Source organism: Eretmochelys imbricata, chromosome 2 (genome assembly GCF_965152235.1).
Source record: "Eretmochelys imbricata isolate rEreImb1 chromosome 2, rEreImb1.hap1, whole genome shotgun sequence".
NCBI classification, from domain to species: domain Eukaryota; kingdom Metazoa; phylum Chordata; order Testudines; family Cheloniidae; genus Eretmochelys; species Eretmochelys imbricata.
The window spans coordinates 16,192,554-16,211,759 of NC_135573.1; the positions used below are offsets into that span (position 1 = coordinate 16,192,554).

At 44.1% G+C, this 19,206-nt stretch overlaps 1 protein-coding gene across 1 annotated transcript in view; it reads right to left on the reverse strand.

Moving 5' to 3' along the window:
- The window catches only part of TG (thyroglobulin), a 209,669-nt gene that overhangs the window by 18,243 nt on the left and 172,220 nt on the right, over window positions 1-19,206 (reverse strand). Inside the window, exons 44-45 of the mRNA XM_077811405.1 lie at window positions 9,209-9,390; window positions 3,776-3,883 (exon numbers count right to left, since the gene is read on the reverse strand). Of these exons, the coding sequence (XP_077667531.1) occupies window positions 3,776-3,883; window positions 9,209-9,390 (290 nt within the window). The remainder of the gene's footprint in view (window positions 1-3,775; window positions 3,884-9,208; window positions 9,391-19,206) is intronic.

Sequence of the window (19,206 nt, forward strand, 5' to 3'; positions counted from 1 at the left end):
CCCAACTAAAACCCCTCCAACGCATTATTAAGGATCTACAACCTATCCTAAAGGATGACCCAACACTCTCACAAATCTTGGGAGACAGGCCAGTCCTTGCCTACAGACAGCCCCGCAACCTGAAGCAAATACTCACCAACAACCACATACCACACAACAGAACCACTAACCCAGGAACTTATCCTTGCAACAAAGCCCGTTGCCAATTGTGCCCACATATCTATTCAGGGGACACCATCACAGGGCCTAATAACATCAGCCACACTATCAGAGGCTCGTTCACCTGCACATCCACCAATGTGATTTATGCCATCATGTGCCAGCAATGCCCCTCTGCCATGTACATTGGTCAAACTGGACAGTCTCTACGTAAAAGAATAAACGGACACAAATCAGATGTCAAGAATTATAACATTCATAAACCAGTCGGAGAACACTTCAATCTCTCTGGTCACGCAATCACAGACATGAAGGTCGCTATCTTAAAACAAAGAAACTTCAAATCCAGACTCCAGCGAGAAACTGCTGAATTGGTATTCATTTGCAAATTGGATACTATTAATTTAGGCTTAAATAGAGACTGGGAGTGGCTAAGTCATTATGCAAGGTAGCCTATTTCCTCTTGTTTTTTCCTACCCCGCCCCCCCCCCAGATGTTCTGGTTTAACTTGGTTTTAAACTTGGAGAGTGGTCAGTTTGGATGAGCTATTACCAGCAGGAGAGTGAGTCTGTGTGTGTATGGGGGTGGTTTTTGGAGGGGGGTGAGGGAGTGAGAGAACCTGGATTTGTGCAGGAAATGGCCTAACTTCATTATCATGCACATTGTGTAAAGAGTTGTCACTTTGGATGGGCTATCACCAGCAGGAGAGTGAATTTGTGTGGGGGGGTGGAGGGTGAGAAAACCTGGATTTGTGCTGGAAATGGCCTAACCTGATGCTCACTTTAGATAAGCTATTACCAGCAGGACAGTGGGGTGGGAGGAGGTATTGTTTCATATTCTCTGTGTATATATAAAGTCTGCTGCAGTTTCCACGGTATGCATCTGATGAAGTGAGCTGTAGCTCACGAAAGCTCATGCTCAAATAAATTGGTTAGTCTCTAAGGTGCCACAAGGACTCCTTTTCTTTCTGTATTCAAATTAATATTCCAAAATGTGTCATCTGAATTACTCACATTCAATCATTCAACTGGCTCTAAATTCTGGTATTTCCTAACTTTTAAGGGTTTGACTTTGCAACCTAAATAAAACTCTTTTAACATCATTTTTGTTTCTTTTCTTTTTTTTTTAAATTAAAGCATAAGTAAAGATGTGCCTGGATCATGAAGTTTACCTCCAACCTGAACCTGACACTTGGAAGACTCAGATCTAACATTCCAGTTTGGGCCCAGTTCTCATTATAAGCGACTTAGCTCCAGGCTACTCAGAGAGCCTGAGATTCTAACTGAGGAGTTCCTGGCTCCCTGCCTTGTTTTTCACCACTAGACTACACCTTTCTACCTCCTTAGTGTCAGGCACCAGATTTTTTGTAAGTGGCTATGGGAAAGTGAACTAATAATCTTTGCTCCAACTAATTTTCTTGTACAATCTGTTCTGAACTGACCAAAAGGGCGGCACAAAGAATGTAATACGTTTGGCTGGAAAGCATGAAACAAGACTGAAAGAGCTGGCTTAGATGAAGACTGGCTAACATATAAATATTTCAAGAATGTGTACTCAAGCCAGGAAAAGCTATATAAACGCTTACTGATATGGGGAGTTTGAGAAGTAGTAAATCTTGCGGATACAAACAAGATCTCTAATGGGACAAGATGAGGGGGAAAGTTTGCTGAATCCTCCTTGATTTCTGTGGTTCTAAAACACTTCTTATGGGATCCACAAACACTATCATGTCTACCCCCCCCCGTATAGCCAATGAGTGAGCGACTTCCATTCTCCCGCAAGATGAAACTTGCTGGCTAAATTGAGAACACACCTTCCTTTTTCTCCTGCTGGATTTTGATGGAGTGCATCTCTGTTCCATTTGGCGTCTTGTAAAAGTCACTTATCTAAGTACATTGGCAACCAGACAGAACATTGTATGACTGTTCCTGTAAGAGTTCCTGATGAAATGACGGCTCCCCAGGAAGTCAGCTCTTCTCTGCTTTAAATAAAGTCACTGTATCTGCTACAACGCCACAGTGGCCATCATCTGTAGCCCAGATCTCAGTTGGTTTTAAAATGCTCTCTGCCATGCAATCGGAAACAAATGTATTCTCAGCTTGTAGCCTAACTTCAGCTACAATGCCCTCCCGACCCACCAAAACAAAACCTCTACCCACTCAGCCATCCCGTCTCCTCAGGGAGACACTGGGAAAAGAGAGAGCTCTAGCCACAATGCCATATATCTTAAAAGACACTATTGGACCAGGTGAATGGAGGACATGGAGAGAGAAAATTGCTGTAGAAACACCATGGCCCCAATTCAAGAACACACTCTAAACATGTGCTGAAGGGTAAGTATCTGCTTAGTGCTTTGCTCATTCGAGGTCTTTAGCAGCAATGATGTGAGAAGTTGCCTTTACTGACTCTCTGACACTTCTGGCCTCGAAAGAAAGGAACCAGGAACCAATGCAGCGGGCTGCTTCTCGTGGTAGTGAAAAGCCCCAACCACTAGCTGGAAACTAGGCTGCCCAGCCTTCACTTCTCTGGAGGGACATTTTTAAACAAGTTTGAAAATCTTCAGATAAAACAAGTAAAAGCTGATTAACCTTCATAATGTGCAGTTATCCACTATGGAAGAGGATACTTGTAGCCCAGTAGAACTGGGGGGTTGGGCTTCAGTACTTATCAAAACCATTAAAAAAAATTGTTTGAGAAGTTGTTTCTAGTTGGAGTTTTAACCTTTTCTTTTAAAACTTGATGTTGCTTCTCCACATAATGTGAGTAATCCCCTAGAGTCACAAAAAGGAACCCCCTCATGCTAAAGTCAGACATGCTTGGCTTAGGCCCCAATCTTGCAAACACTCACGTATGTGAGTAACTTTCCCAGTGAACTCTCAGAAGGTGCAGCCAAGGCGCAGAGGAGAGAGAAAGATGGCTTTAAGTGACCGTCACCGCCCCCCCAGGTTCAGCTTGCTCTGGAAACTAATGCAAACCCTGGTTAAATTATAGCATCCCAGAAGGCTGCTCTAACATATGACAGTCTTGCCACAGCTGCCATGGGGCTGCTCTGCAACCAAGAATGGCCGCAGCACAAAGTGCTCCTGCACTGGGGAAGTTTTCCAGGGACCATTGGAATTCCTTTGTGGCCTGTTAGTGCCACCAGAGAGGTGGACAGGGACTGATTCAGGGCCCAGAGTCTGGTGCAGTGACCTGCCCAAGGTCACACAGGTTATCTGTGGCACAGCTGGAAAATGAAGCTAGATCTCCTGAGTCTCAGTCCACTGCTTTAACCTGGTCATCCATCCTCTCTAGTCGGAAGGTCATCATTAAGCTCCCCATCGTTGGGCAAACAATCAATGGTAAAGCTCCATTGACTTCCTCAGGAGTGGGCTTAAACCAATGCTTAGCGCATCTCAAAATTCCACCCCTTTCCCTTTTGTGCTTTATCAAGAATCATCACCCTTAAAAAAGCAAGCCTAGTGACCATGGATGACTTATGCCCATCACCATGCAAAGAAGAGAAAGCTGGTCCAGTGACTTGTCCAATGTAGAGCACAGACAAAACCAGACCAGACTACCCTGGTTTTGGTTTCACAAACTCTACATCCAAACAACAAGGTAAGACAGATCTTACCTGCTCTGAGAGGAGCTCACAGGCACATGGTACATGAAGACATTCCCTCTGGAGTTATCAGCCCAGTGCTTGGCCATGCTGATAATGGGACAGGTGATAAAGTGGTCACTGAAAAGAGGCAAAGAAGAGAATATTCTCATATGGAAACAATTATTAACTAGAAAAGACTTTAAATAATCTTTCTATTTTTGACAGCAGGCTTCCTCGGGTCTCCCAGAATGGCTTCTGCCTTCCTTCCCAGTGGGATCAATGAGATCCTCTGCGCTCCCATGCTCCACTGGGAGAAGGAGAGGGCAGTTATAGCCAATGTTGTTTAGAAAGCTCTAAAAATTATGCCCTAAAATTATGCTTTTCCATGCTTAATAATGTTGCATATTTAAAATCTGACATTTCAGGAGCTTGCATGCCTAGGAAGCATTTTCTCATTGATTCTTGGCTTTCTAATGGTATAGATCTCCTACTTCTTGCTCCAGCGATTTGCAAAATATGTATTCAGTGACATTTTGTGAAAGCACTTAAATAGCTCATTGACTAAAGCTGAGTATCGCCCATTCTGGATCTCGGTTCTGTGTAATTTTGAAGGGAACTTCTGCGTTTGGGAGAAGGAAAGGAACATTTATTTGGCATGTTTTAAAAGACATCCATTTGACACTGCTTGGGGATAGAGAATAGGATAAGCAGCTGTCTGGGAGAGATGGTTTTGTGGGCAGAGTAAAGTGTAAAGTGATTCCAGTTGCATGACAACTCTAATTTACCACATGGCTCAGAAACGTATCACATAGAAATCACCACCACACACTTGCATTATATGCACAAAGATTTCACACAAGACAGTATGTGTAAGTGTACATCCAGATCTACATAGATATATACACATACATGGTATGAAAGTCAGAGATTTCAATCCTTGTTCATTGCAGTGAATATGCTACCCTTGCTGCTACATAGAGACAGGTTTCAGAGTAACAGCCGTGTTAGTCTGTATTCGCAAAAAGAAAAGGAGTACTTGTGGCACCTTAGAGACTAACCAATTTGTTTGAGCATAAGCTTTCGTGAGCTACAGCTCACTTCATCGGATGCATACTAGGAAATGGCCTAACTTCATTATCATGCACATTGTGTAAAGAGTTGTCACTTTGGATGGGCTATCACCAGCAGGAGAGTGAATTTGTGTGGGGGGGTGGAGGGTGAGAAAACCTGGATTTGTGCTGGAAATGGCTTTTAGATAAGCTATTACCAGCAGGACAGTGGGGTGGGAGGAGGTATTGTTTCATATTCTCTGTGTATATATAGAGTCTGCTGCAGTTTCCACGGTATGCATCTGATGAAGTGAGCTGTAGCTCACGAAAGCTCATGCTCAAATAAATTCGTTAGTCTCTAAGGTGCCACAAGTACTCCTTTTCATACTGTGGAAAGTGTAGAAGATCTTTTTATACACGCAAAGCATGAAAAAATACCTCTCCCCATCCCACTCTCCTGATGGTAATAGCTTATCTAAAGTGATCACTCTCCTTTGATTATCATGCACGTTGTAAGGAGAGTGACCACTTTAGATAAGATGTTACCAGCAGGAGAGTGGGGTGGGGGGAGGTATTTTTTCATGCTTTGCGTGTATAAAAAGATCTTCTACACTTTCCACAGTATGCATCCGATGAAGTGAGCTGTAGCTCACGAAAGCTTCTGCTCAAATAAATTGATTAGTCTCTAAGGTGCCACAAGTCCTCCTTTTTGCTACATAGAGCTTTTCTAGGAACTGCCATGAGCAAGCGGTGAGGGGAAAGAATAATGTAAGAGGAACACAACAATTCATTTCTTTATTTAAGCATTTCAACTACATGGCCCCTCCCTAGGGCAGCTATTTTAGTTCACCAGAATTTATTTTAAGTTCACAGAACCTCAGCTCAGAGACCACAAAGACACGGGCTGACTGATCACAACTCTCTGTAGGAGTAACGGCAGGCAACACCCATTAAAAACTAAAGCTGCTATTCTTCATAAACCTGTAAGCATGAGGTTTTGAAATATCAGAAGCTACATCACTTGGAGACCATTAGTTCTGGAGGAGGATTCTGAAATCAACGGACCGTTAAAAACTAAATTCTGTGCAGGTGGAGCAGGGAAAGGAGTCAAATATTCTCGGAAAATTTTAAACAACAAAAATGAGACATTACAACACTTTAAACCCTGTGTATCTCTGCAAACACCTGTTAGGATTCTAGGTGCAGAAGAAGCTTGGATAATTGAAAAAAAAAAGTTTCCTTGTGTATTGTAAGAATAGAGACAAATAGCATGGAGAGTATGTGTGGGTTTGTGTACCTTCTTATAGCTTAGAAAATACTGTTGTTAGAAAAAAATGAAGAAACAATTTAAAGCTGGAAAAGAGATCTAAGAACACTCCCAAAGCAAATTAAAACCAAAACCAAACCCCAGCAATACTCCTACATCGTAATACATAGGGCATGTGGGTTACAGCTTAACCACTTAGGCTTCTTTCTCATGGTCTGTGACCCCACTAGAACTTGACAGAAAAATTATAGCCCCGTAACATGAAACTGGTCTGGGTTTATATATTTACCCAATTATTTTTTAAACATTTCTTCCTCCCTATCTAGCTGTCTTCAGTATTTATAAGGTACGTATAACCACCTTCTCCTCTCTGAAATGTCTGCCATAGCCTGGAGTAAACACTTCCACCCTAGTGGTTAGAACAAGGGACTAGAATTTTGGTGACCTGGGTTCTGTTACGGGACCTTCTACTTACTCACTGTATGAGTTTCCGCAACTCACTTATCTCTGTGAATCAATTTACTCATCTGATAAATGTGGGTAATAATATCCCCTCCCGCCCCGGACGGTGGGTGCTCTGGGGCTTCTTTAGTGTTTATAGCTAGGGCCCTACCAAATTCACGGTCCATTTTAGTCAATTTCACAGTCACAGGATTTTTTAAATCGCAAATTTCATGATTTCAGCTATTTAAATCTGAAATGTCATGGTGTTGTAATTGTAGGGATCCTGACTCAAAATGGAAGTGTGAGGGGAGGGGGGCCACAAGGTTATTGTAGGGGGGTTGTGGTACTGCTACCCTTATTTCTGTGCTGCTGCTGGCCGGGATCCCAGCTCTGAAAGGAGAGCCGAAGAAGCAGCGCAGAAGTAAGGATGGCATGGTATGGTTTTGCCACCCCTACTTCTACACTGCTGTCTGCAGCACTGGGCTCTCAGTCATCAGCCGCCTCTCCCTGGTGACAGCACTGCCTTCAGAGCTGGGCTCCCGGCCAACAGCCATCAGTCTCCAGCTGCGAAGCTTTGACGGCAGCGCAGAAGTAAGGGTGGCAATACCGCAACCTCCCTAAAATCACCTTGAGGCCCCCTGTAACTCCCTTTTGGGTCAAGACTGACAATTTGAGAAACGCTGGTCTCCCCGTGACATCTGTATAGTATAGTGTAAAAGCACCCAAAAGACCAGATTTCACAGGGGGAGACCAGATTTCATGGTCCATGATGCATTTTTCATGGCCGTGAATTTGGTGGGGCCCTATATATAGCACATTTTGAGGCAGGCCTCGGATGAAAGATGTGACAGAAAGGAAGTTCCAAGTTTGATTATTATAATGGCTCCTTGCTGAGGTAGCCATCACACGGCCTGAGAGGTGGTGCTTCTTATGAGTGACCGATTTTCCTATACCGGAATGTCCATGCTGCATTCCCACAAGTTATCATAATTCTCCCCAAGTTTTTTAGCATGTTTAGTACTAAGATCCATACTGGAATAAGTTGTACATAGACACTACAGTGATTGGCACCCCATAAATATGACAGATGGATGGACATGGCAGGAAAACCCAGTACAGTGGTATTCTTGATAAAAAAACTCCAAATATCATTTCAAGAAGCAAACTGCAGCCTGCCATCTGCTTCTTGCTTGTTTTCCCCTGGGCCGCAATGCACAGGCACACCAGGCCCACCCAGAGGCCTTTCCCAAACACATTCATTCATTGGATTCTTGGATCAGATTTTCTAAATTAACCTTGGCTCACTTTCAGCTCCCTCTCCCGAGGCAGTGGCCTGCAATGCAAATGAAGGCTGACAGGCTACTGAAAAGGAAAGCATGCCTCCGGTGGTATGCAGAGTGACACAAGTGGAGTACCATACTATATAGCACAGACACTGGAAATCAAAACACTGCAGGGGCAAGGGCTCCTGTAAAAGCAAGTGTGAAACAGACGGGTCCTCACATTGACAATGACATAGCTCAGCACGTTAAACTAACCCACCGCTAAATACATCTACTTGGGAATAAGGAGAAATCTTCACAACAAATCTGTATGCTAACCAAAGATAGCAAAGAGTAGATTTTGCAAAGAGGAGCGTTTTCTAATCTATTCCAGATAACAAGAAAGGGCCAGATTTTAGCCACCTTTGCATGGGTGCAGTGGAGGAGAAGGTACATGGAGGGAGCCAGGAAGTAGTTAGTGCACTAATTTAGGAGACTGGCATTTTACAGTCATTGTGCACTGGTGTAAATGACTACACAAGGTGCCAGGAAATGAAGCATCAAGCTCAAAGGCTTTCTCTGCCTTAGTTTAGCTGTCTGTGAAATGGGATCAATAATACACAGAGGTGGTGTGATAATTAGTTAATGCCCAAACCTGCAAGTCTTCTGTGTATGCAGATCTCATTGTTTTCCATAGGAGAGCCATTTGTGGAGAGCTTGCCAGAAAGGATAAGCTATATTTTTATACTTTGATAACATACATATGAGTGCAAAGGCCAACATTTTGAAGTCTGACTCTCTGAATGTGGTAGGCATCTAAATCCACACTCAGCCACCTAAATAAAAGTTACTGGTTTTCAAAGTTTTTGGACTTGTCTAGTTCCTTCAAGAGCTGCTGTAAGGTGCTCAGAACCCCTGAAAATCAGGCCAGTTATTTAGATATCTAATTGTGCATGCTGGTGGCTAACGTCAGTAACCTATCTTTGAAAAATATGGCGCAGGAACTGTCATACTCTGATGAGGATCACCTGGGTGAGAAAATCCCTTCTTGCAACCAAATCATCTTTAATAGCAAAGGGTACCCTAGACAAACACTGTCCAGTAACCTTTTTGGTCTTAATATTTTTTTTACTCCAAAATGCACCTGATGTGGAAAACCTATTTTCAAAAGGGCACCAAAACCATTTAATCTCCCTCCTTTTACTAACAGCACATGGCTATTAGAAGATTTAAAATAAACAGAAAGAAAAAGAAAACAGAACCCCAAACAGCCACCCTACTATGAAATCCAGATCCTAAAGCCTCCCTTTTCCCATCTCTCTATGCAGGTGCTTGTAAGGTCCTCACCACCATAGTATCTAAGTGTGTATCTGACAATGATGAAAACCCAAACCTGTTTAACCCCAAATCACACCACAGAATCCTAAAATGAATTTCTTACCGTGTGGCATTCTCCAAAGCCCGGGAAAATGATGCATAATCGGCAGTCGAGTGCTGGAGGGAATAGTACCAGGCAGCTGCATCTTCAATGAAGGAATTAGAGTCCTCTCCTCCGAGGGAATTCTGCAGAGCCTGATAAAAGGCTGTTTTGCTATTGGCTCTTCCTTGACTTTCTTCAAATTTCTAAGAGCAAAATCAGGGTTTTTTTAATAAACAAAAGTTAAACATTTCACAGAATGTCCTGTACATAGGCTCAAACCACCCCCTGCAGAATCACACAGGGAGACAGCACTCTTCATGCTGACCTCTGAACTCCCATGGGAAGGCAGAGTGCTGTCTCCAACCCCTGCTGTTGTCACGCAAAGATGCCCCTCTCCGGGGTCTCTGTAGGGGTTTATGGGAAGGATGCAGTAGGGAGATGCTGCTTTCTGCTGCATAGTCCTTCGATCTGCATCTGGACATCAAAGCAGGAGGTAATTCAGCTTGGAGCTGCATTACCTCCCTCTGAGTCCTCTTCATGGCTACTACATTAGCAGTGCTGCTGCACTTGTGGCTATACTGCCAAGGTGAGGGGCACTTCCAGGACAGAGAGGAAATCCCTTCCCCACAGATGCCACGGATCTACAAGGGTGCAAGAGGGTGCAACCTTCACAATCCTCCAAGTCCTCCCCCTCATGCTGGGAAGCTCCCTGCCGGGAAGCCCTCTCACAGTTTCCTCCAGGGTGAGTCAATATAGCTCAAAGAAAATGGGGGATCAAACTTCAGTTATACTAAAGAGACCACAGGTCAGATCCTCAGCTGGTGTAAAGTCAGAGAGTGCACACATGTGACCACAGAAGTAAGGAGGGGTGGAGGAGACAGGGCCAAGGCAAAAAGACTCCTGTTCCTATGGGAATCCAGAGATCGGCATGCAGAGAGCTGTCTCATGCCATGCCCAGTTTCCCGCCCCTGTTCTTGATGGAGCCGACAAGTCCTGGAGGCTTTTTATATCTCTGTTATTTCGGGATGTTATCTGTTATCCTTTTAGATCTTTCACATTCTGTTTTTAAATGGCAGAATTGATTCCAGGTTTGGAAACAAAGCGACCTCTTGAAAAGCTTGAATCGAGATTTCCTTTCTGCAGGAGACACTTGCACAGGTGCATGGGGGCTGAAATTTGGTAAGATATTTTTAAAACATTCCAGACAGAAACATCTAATAAGCTGTCTTTGTCATCATGGCTGGCCCTCCTGAAACAAAACGGATCTAAATCTTCCCAGTCAAATTACTATGGATACTTATACTGAATATTTTATTTTGTTGACCTGCATCTGGTTTTCATCAAACACCACAAAAAAATCTTTCCACCACCCTGCATAGAATGTACCAAAAGCTACAGAAGGAATAATTGCTTTTCCAATAGATTCACAGAAATTAGAGATGGGAAAAAAAGTCTCAAGTCACAAAATCCATCCCGTTGCCATCATAGGATGGTCTTTACTACTCATTCTAGTGTTCTTTCCAGTCCAGTTTTCAATGACCGTTATCATGGGATCTGAAAGGCCCTTAGATAATGGCTAGGTGATGGGATAAAACACAAAGAAAAGTGACAGAGTGGTAATGTGCCCTGTTAGTTGCACAATTTAATTGGTTAGTCTCTAAGGTGCCACAAGTACTCCTTTTCTTTTTGCGAATACAGACTAACACGGCTGTTACTCTGAAACCAGTGCAGCTTGGTTTCTTTCCCTTTTTTTCCCTCTTATTTTTAGGAGATCTGTCATCTAATTTGTTTCCATTTCACTGAGTGAGAATTAATGGTGTACATAAGTGCACATTTTTCGCAAGAAACTGAAACATTATCACTAAGGAACTGATTCAAAGCCCACTGAAATCAGTAGCTGTCTTTCTATTCACTTCCATGGAAGATCAGGTTTTTAGGGGCTGGCTGCATCACTGCATTTCTAATGAACTGGTGGCATCTTTCACTGAAGAATTGGTGCTGATGGATTTGAGCAATTTAGAAAGGGAGGAGTGGGGTAAAGAAGATAATCTTTTACGGAGAGTGCTCAGTCCTGCTAATTGCTGAACACCTTGCATGATCCAGCCCTTATTCCATGTTTTAATTTTTTATTTAGTGATGGACACATTATATTATTCAACAACTGCCACAGATGCTAAGGGAACAATGAAACATCAGGCTCATTTGCTTAGAAGAACACTTTATAGTGCTTGGCTTACAATTTTTGTCATCACAAAAATGTCCTAAGAATTTTGGTGCCCTTGCTCAGCAGTCAGATCATAAAATTGAGTCACTAGGGTCTTGTGAGTCAGCTGTCAGCATGGGAACAGAGCTGGCTGAAAAATGGAATTTCTGTCTCCTTTGAAATTCTGAGATTTTGAAATTTGGTTTTGTCCTGATTTGAAAAGTTGAATTTTCCACAAAACCAAATATTCCAAAATATTTTATTTTGACTATATATTATATTATATTATATTATATTATATTATATTATATTATATTATATTATATTATATTATATTATAAAGAATCGGAATGATAAAGTCAAAATCAAATGTTTGGCCTTATTGAAATGAAACTTTTAAATAATTTCTCAGTGAAAATTTCAATGAAGTTGATACATTCCCACAAAATATTTCGATTTCATCAGCTCAGCATATTCCAGTGAACAATTTTCCACTTGAAAATTTTCAGTCAGCTCTAATAGGAAATATTTTCCGAAGAGGGCTTAACATAATAGACAGTAGGAGACAGATAGAAAGAATTGCAGCCTATGTCAAATAATCTACATTCTACAAACTCTTTCAGAGCTAAGGTTTACCAAGCTCAGGAATTATAGCCTTATGGGCCTTTCTTCAGTATTATAAAAAAACCAGGTAAGAAAATCATTAAAAACAATGGGCCAGATTCAGTGGTGTGTTGCTTTGCACTGTTCTGGTGACAAGAAGCAGTCATAAACATGGCTTAACTGACTGTTACCCTGAGTTTACAGTTTCTTTCATTGTGGAAGCAAAATTCTAGTATGCCAGTGAATTTGGCCCAGTATATTATAAAGCACCTAGCTGAGTAGCATATGTAGAGACAAACCTTCACATCTTCTGTAAGGCTAAATGGTACCTCTCCAACGTGTTAGAATAGCGTTAAGAGTTAACTTTCAAACAGAGTGGATAAGGGGAAACAGTGTATATAGTGATTTTACTTTTTCAAATGGCTTTTGACTAAGTCCCTCACAGGAGACTATTAAGAAAACTTGCCAGCCAAAAGGTGAGAGTCTCAGCACAACCCTGTCATGGATTCAAGCTAGTTAAGAGACAAAATAAAGAGTTGGAATTAAAGAGTCAATTCTCATCATAGATGGAGCTTAATAGCAGGTTTTTCCTCTGAGGTCATTACAGTGACTAACTCCTGCAATGGGTTCCATGCAGGTGGGATCCTGTGCTCTTGAGAAGCCCCACTGACTGCAGGTGCTGTGGGTGTACGGGACTGCCTGCACAGCTCAGACTGCATATATGGGATAAATGCATAATATCGCTAACTTTCCATCCACCCACCCCCTGTTTCCTGGCTGTGCATGACAGCCTGGGTCTGTACTAGGGTGGGTGTACCAGCAGAGAAAAAGACAGAAAAAGCCAAAACCTTAGTCCACCAACTAAACAGAATCCCAACTCTCACAATGGCTACGCATCCCTCCTTGCAGTACATGTACTGTCTACTGTGTACTAAAGACACTGTGCGTGTACACACACACACACACACACACACACGTCTTTAAGACCAGAAAGGATCTTAGGTCATCTCGTCTGAGGGTATGTCTACACTACAGGGACTATACTGGCATAGCTACATTTGCAGTAGCTATGATGGCATAACCCTGAAGCATAGAGACAGTTTACACTTCCGCACGTGACAGCGGCTACATTGATGGAAGCTTGTTTTCATCGATGTACCTGCATCGACACTAGGGGTCGGGTCAGCACAGCTATTTCAGTCAGGGATGTGGTTTTTTTCACACCACTGACAGACGTAGGTATGAGGAGCTAACTTCTGTGTATCACAGGCTGTAGATTTTCACCCACTTTCCCCTTTATTGAGCTCAATAACTTACGTTTGACTAAAGCATATCATCCAAAAGGCATCCGAGTCTTGATCTGAAGACTTCAATAGATGTGGAATCCACCACTTCCCTTGGTAGTCTGTTCCAATGGTTATTCACCCCCCACTGTTAAAAATGTGTGCCTTATTTCTAATCTGAATTTGTCTGGCTTTAAATTCCAGCCATTGGATCTTGTTCTGACTTTCTCTGCTTGAGGGAGATATTAGGTTACTTCAACTCACCCTCTGGCCAGTGCCTGGGGGGATGGAGCCATGGCTCCACCTCGTCTCCACCATTTCCTCAACGACTTAGTAAAAAGGAGGGGAAGGAAATATCAGGTGCACAGCCTCTCCCACCAAATACCCCAACCTTGATCGAGGTATCCCTGACAGGGCTGAACCAGTGCACTGGGGGGAGACCTTATTTCTGTATATTGCTCTGTGCAGCCTTGCTGGGACTAGTCAAAATCTAGCCCTTACATTGTGAGCTCTTCAGAGTAAGGACCATGCCTCCTTTTATGATTGGAAAGCATTGTGGGCACTAGTGGAAAGAAATTACAAATACCACCCCCACCACCAGATTCTGTAGATCTACACCAGTGGATCTCAACCCGTGACCCAGTCAGCACTCCGCTGCGGCCTATGTGACATCCTCAAGGCCACACAGGTAGTATATGTACTGTGTAGATGCAGCACATGTAACACACAGAGAGCTGCGTAAGTGGCTCAGTGGTAAACAGGTTGAGAACCATGACCTACACATTCTCAGTACTGTCTGGGGTACAGAACTCTGTGATAAATATTTCCCAAGGGCTGACATGTACAAATATCCTATGTTACAACACCTGCTATAGGGGAAGCACTGTGGTTTACCCTTTTTTTTTTTTTTTGCACTGTCTCATAATGGGTGAAATTCACAAACAGCAAAGGCCTTGTTCCACTTAAGCCCTATTTTGAGGTCTCATCTATTTTAGGGCTTGTCTATACTTGAAATGCTACAGTGGCACAGCGTAAACACTACCTACCTACGCTGACAGGAGAGTTGTTTCCGTCAGCATAGGGAATCCATTTCCCCAAGATGCAGTAGCTAGGTTGACAGAGAAATTCTTCCATTGACCTAGTGCTGTCCGCACTGGGGTAAGGTCGGCTTAACTATGCTGCTCAGAGCTGTGGGTTTTCCACATCCCTGAGCAACGTAGGTAAACCAACGTAATTTCTAGTGCAGACCAGGCCTCGGGTATTTATATGGCCCCCATTACCACAGTATCTGAGTGCCTTATAAATCTGTGGAGTAACTATGCTAAAGAGAGCAGCTCTAGTAGTATCTTCACTGAAGCGCTGAAGTGGTACAGTTTCACTGTATGTGAAGACACGCTCCGGATTAAGAAATATCTGAAGTCCCAAGGATACATGGGAGGGATGGGGACAGTGCAGTTATGTGCTGTCAAGGTTCCTTCCCCACTCTGAACTCTAGGGTACAGATGTGGGGACCTGCATGAAAACCCCCCTAAGCTGATTCTTACCAGCTTAGGTTAAAAACTTCCTCACGGTACAAACTTTGCCTTGTCCTTGAACCCTATGCTGCCACCACCAAGCACGTGAAACAAAGAACAGGGAAAGAGCCCACTTGGAGACGTCTTTCCCCCAAAATATCCCCCCAAGCCACCCCCTTTCCTGGGAAGGCTTGATAAAAATCCTCACCAATTTGCATAGGTGAACACAAACCCAAACCCTTGGATCTTAAGAACAATGAAAAAACAATCAGGATCTTAAAAGAAGAATTTTAATTAAAGAAAAAGTAAAAGAATCACCTCTGTAAAATCAGGACGGTAAATACCTTACAGGGTAATCAGATTCAAAACAGAGAGAATCCCTCTAGGCAAAACCTTAAGTTACAAAAAGACACAAAAACAGGAATATACATTCCATTCAGCACAACTTATTTACCAGCCATTTAAACAAAAGGAAATCTAACGCATTTCTAGCTAGATTACTTACTAACAAGTTCTAATACTCCATTCTTGTTCTGTTCCCTGCAAAAGCATCACACAGACAGACAGACCCTTTGTTTCCCCTCCCCCTCCAGCTTTGAAAGTAACTTGTCTCCGCAGTGGTCATTTTGGTCAGATGCCAGCAAGGTTATCTTAGCTTCTTAACCCTTTACAGGTGAAGGGGTTTTGCCTCTGGCCAGGAGGGATTTTATAGTTCTGTATACAGAAAGGTGGTTCCCCTTCCCTTTATATTTATGACACGTGCCCACAGAAAGCACTGCTAGTTCTAAACGTACCAGAACTCACAACGCAGGAAATGTGTGCAGTGTTGATGCAGCTGTGTCCGTCCCAGGACATCAGAGAGACAAGGTAGATGAGGTAATCACCAACAGAAGTTGGTCCAATAAAAGATATTATCTCACCCACCTTGTCTCTAACCCAGAAAATGGGGAGATAAACACGGCTTGGTTCACATGCAGAAAAACAAAACATAATTCAAGTAACAACAGAGGCATCAGTGATTAAACAGCTCTCCCCCCTCCCGCCCCCCGCCGCAAATCCTTGACGAGTTTCAACCTTACTAGTGATTATCCATAATAGCCTTTCAGTGCAGTTAGCAGTGCTGACAAAACGTGGATAAAAATGAATGAGCACACGCACACTCCGGCAAAACAAATGTAGGTGTAAGATTCTTAGAGATTGAGTGCACTTGGTAACAGGTTTGTAGAGAAGTGTGAACAGTTAGGGCAAAAGCATTGCACAATGTCCACATGACAACTCGGCTACCCCCCTGGCAGCACAAATCTAACCCAAAAGGTGTTAACCCAGGGGAGGTGCCTTGTTAGAATTATCTGTAATGTGTGAGTAGTCACAGGAAGGAATAGCTAACAACCTTCAGCTACAGGGGAACAAAACCCTCACAAAGCTGTGTAACCCCCACAAGTGCCTGCCCATGTCCCCTCATGCTCTTCAGCAGCTGCACAGGGTGAGAAGCAGGGGCGCTGGAACAATTTTTATAGTGGAGGTGCTGAGGGCCATTGAGTCAAACTGCAAACCCTGGATATGATGGAAACCACTTCAAGCAAGGGGGTGCATCAGCTCCTCCTGCACCCCTAGTTCAAGCACCTATGGTGTGAAGGTGTCTAGAGTTCTGCATGAATACAAAATTTGTATCCGCATCCGATCAGCAAAAATGAGCCTCGGATATAAAGTGGATATCCGTGGATTAGCTAATGACCTTCAGCTACAGGGGAACTAAACCCTCACAAAGTACCCCCCTCTGCCCCTGTGCTGTTCTGAGAAGTGTGCACATTTGGAATCCCTGATTTCCCTTGCCTGTGTACATGATTTCCCTCCCAGGTGGACGGGATCCAGCTGCCTCTTGTAAACCAGGGGATCCTTGTAAACCAGACTTATGCTGGGCCCACTCGGGATGGAAGCACTCCCCTTTACCCTCCCAAATGTTAGAGAGAGTGCAGCAGACAATGATTATATGAACAGCATTTGTCACGTTGGCGTCCAGACGGGGGCACAGGCATGGTGAACGAGAGTTCAGCCTACCAAACACACGCTCCATGACCATTCTACAGCTACTGATTCTGTAAGTGAATTCCCGTGGATGCTGGGGTATGGTTTCATGAGCCAACTTAGAAGCGGTAATGCCAAAACAAAACCTGGCACAGACACACTGTAGAGAACCATATAGTTTCTGTGGAATAATGGGCCTTCTTTCCCCCTTCAAGAACAATCCCAATCTTCTCAGCACCATAGTGTCACAAACCTTTCCCGTGTTTCCCTTGTTGGTATTAATGAATCTGCCTCAGTGGTCCACTAAGCCTTGCAGAATGCGTGAATAATAAACTTTTTGGTTCACAACCACTTGGCCCCTTTTGGTGGGCAAAGTATTGGGCTATGAGTGCCATCAATGGCCCCTGCACAGTTTGGAAGCCCCATCTTCTCAAATTCAGCTATTATTTCTGGAACTTTTCTTATGGCAGCCACCTGTGGGTAGATCAGTGTTAACAGCATTACAGACCTGCATGAACACGACCCCGACAATGGATTTTCCAACCCTAAAATGGTTTGCAGTGGACCTACAGCTGGTGCTGCCAGCTTCCACAGGGCAATAATCACCCAGTTTCCTGAGTCGAATGTTCTGGCATTGGAGGTTTGGTGCAAGCTCCTCACACAGCTCCATGAGGTGCAATTTCCTCGTTTGGAAGTTCTGAAGTCACTGCTCATCATCCCGGGTTTCCAAAACAATGCATGTTCTCTTGCACCACAAGCAACAGTCCAACCATGGGCAACTGTGGCAACACGAGCATTATCATCTCTCTACCATGGGAGTGAATGAACTGTCATTCACCCTCCAGGTCAGCTATCTTTGACGTGTCAGAAAGTTCTTCCCAAATCCCATCCAGCATCTTGTGATCACCTACTCCACTGCATAAATGTCTGTCCTGTGATAAGGAACAGGAGCAGAACCACATCATCATCCCATCATTCCATGTCTTCCACCCAATTAGGTGGGGCAGCATGATCAGGAACTGCCACTGGGAAAGATATGGGACAGTACCAACAACACACAACAAAGTGGTTCTTAGAGCAGTGGTGGGCAACCTGTGGCCTGCGGGCCACATACGGCTCATCAGGGTAATCTGATTGCGGTGGACGTGCTGGCTGCCGCTTCCCACAGCTCCCATTGGCCGGGAACCGAGAACTGTGGCCAGTGGGAGCTGCCTGCGGACAGTCAGTGTCAGTAAAATGTCTAGCGGCCCACAATCAGATTACCTTGATGGGCCGCAGGTTGCCCACCACTGCCCTAGAGCATTCCCCTGTGATGCACAGAACCCTGGGATACCACCTCTGAAATAGCAGCTCTAACGTTCTGTAGCGACAGCAGCCACGTGGAGGTGGGGATGCACATGTACACAGCATTATATGTATGTCCAGCACAGCGTATGGGGACATTCGGCCTGGATACAGGGAACACGCATGAGCGTATATATTGCGGTGGACAAACTTATCAAGCCACCTACGACAATCTTCAGAAGTTCGAGAGCTGGGGTGTGCCTGCTGGGGCTTGGGACTTCTGCCCCGTGGGAGGCACCTGCGGGAGCTCAGGGCTTCAGCCCCGCTCCTGCTGAAGCCCTGAGCCCCGGCAGGTGTGCCCCATGGGGCTGAAGCCCCTAGATCCACCTCCCCACTGGACAGAAGCCCCTACCCCACCACCCTGCTGCAAGGCAGAGATCCCAAGCTCCCCACTGCCCAAGTCTGGTAGGTGGCGAATGGGAGGGTGTCGTGGGGGGCTCTGCAAGCTGCACTTTAGCTGCAAAAGAGCCGCATGCGGCTCACAAGCCACAGTTTGGCCACCCCGGTATATACAGTCAAGTAACCGAATATGTGCGCCAGCATAGACATAGCCTCTGACAACTGCCCTGGGGAGAAGTTTAAAGCATTCCAATCAGTAATACATCTGCTTCAGCTCATGCAAATAAATATCTTTGTTAATGTCAGCAGACAGTCAGATTCATGAGGTCGAACTCAGCATCCGCTGGGCAAGAATTTTCATGTTCAGTTGCTACTATAAATGACCATCTGAAAGGAACACAGCTCTTAAAGAGATGTTAATCAAACAAATGTTTAGCCGGTATGTAACTAACTGGTCTCTCTCGTGGCTTCTGACACTAGATTTTACTGTGATCCATAATAGTCCCAACAGCTGGAAGACCCAGCCAATAGGGCATATATTTTTATGCACCCCCTGTCTGCAGCTGGCTATGATGGAAGCAGTTATTCTGTAGTAAATGGAAGAGCAAGCTCTTATCAGCTTCATTCTTTCCAGGATCCTCTGACACAGCTATTTCTCTCTAGGTACTTATCTAGGTACTTTGCATACTGTCTGAGCACCTCACAAGC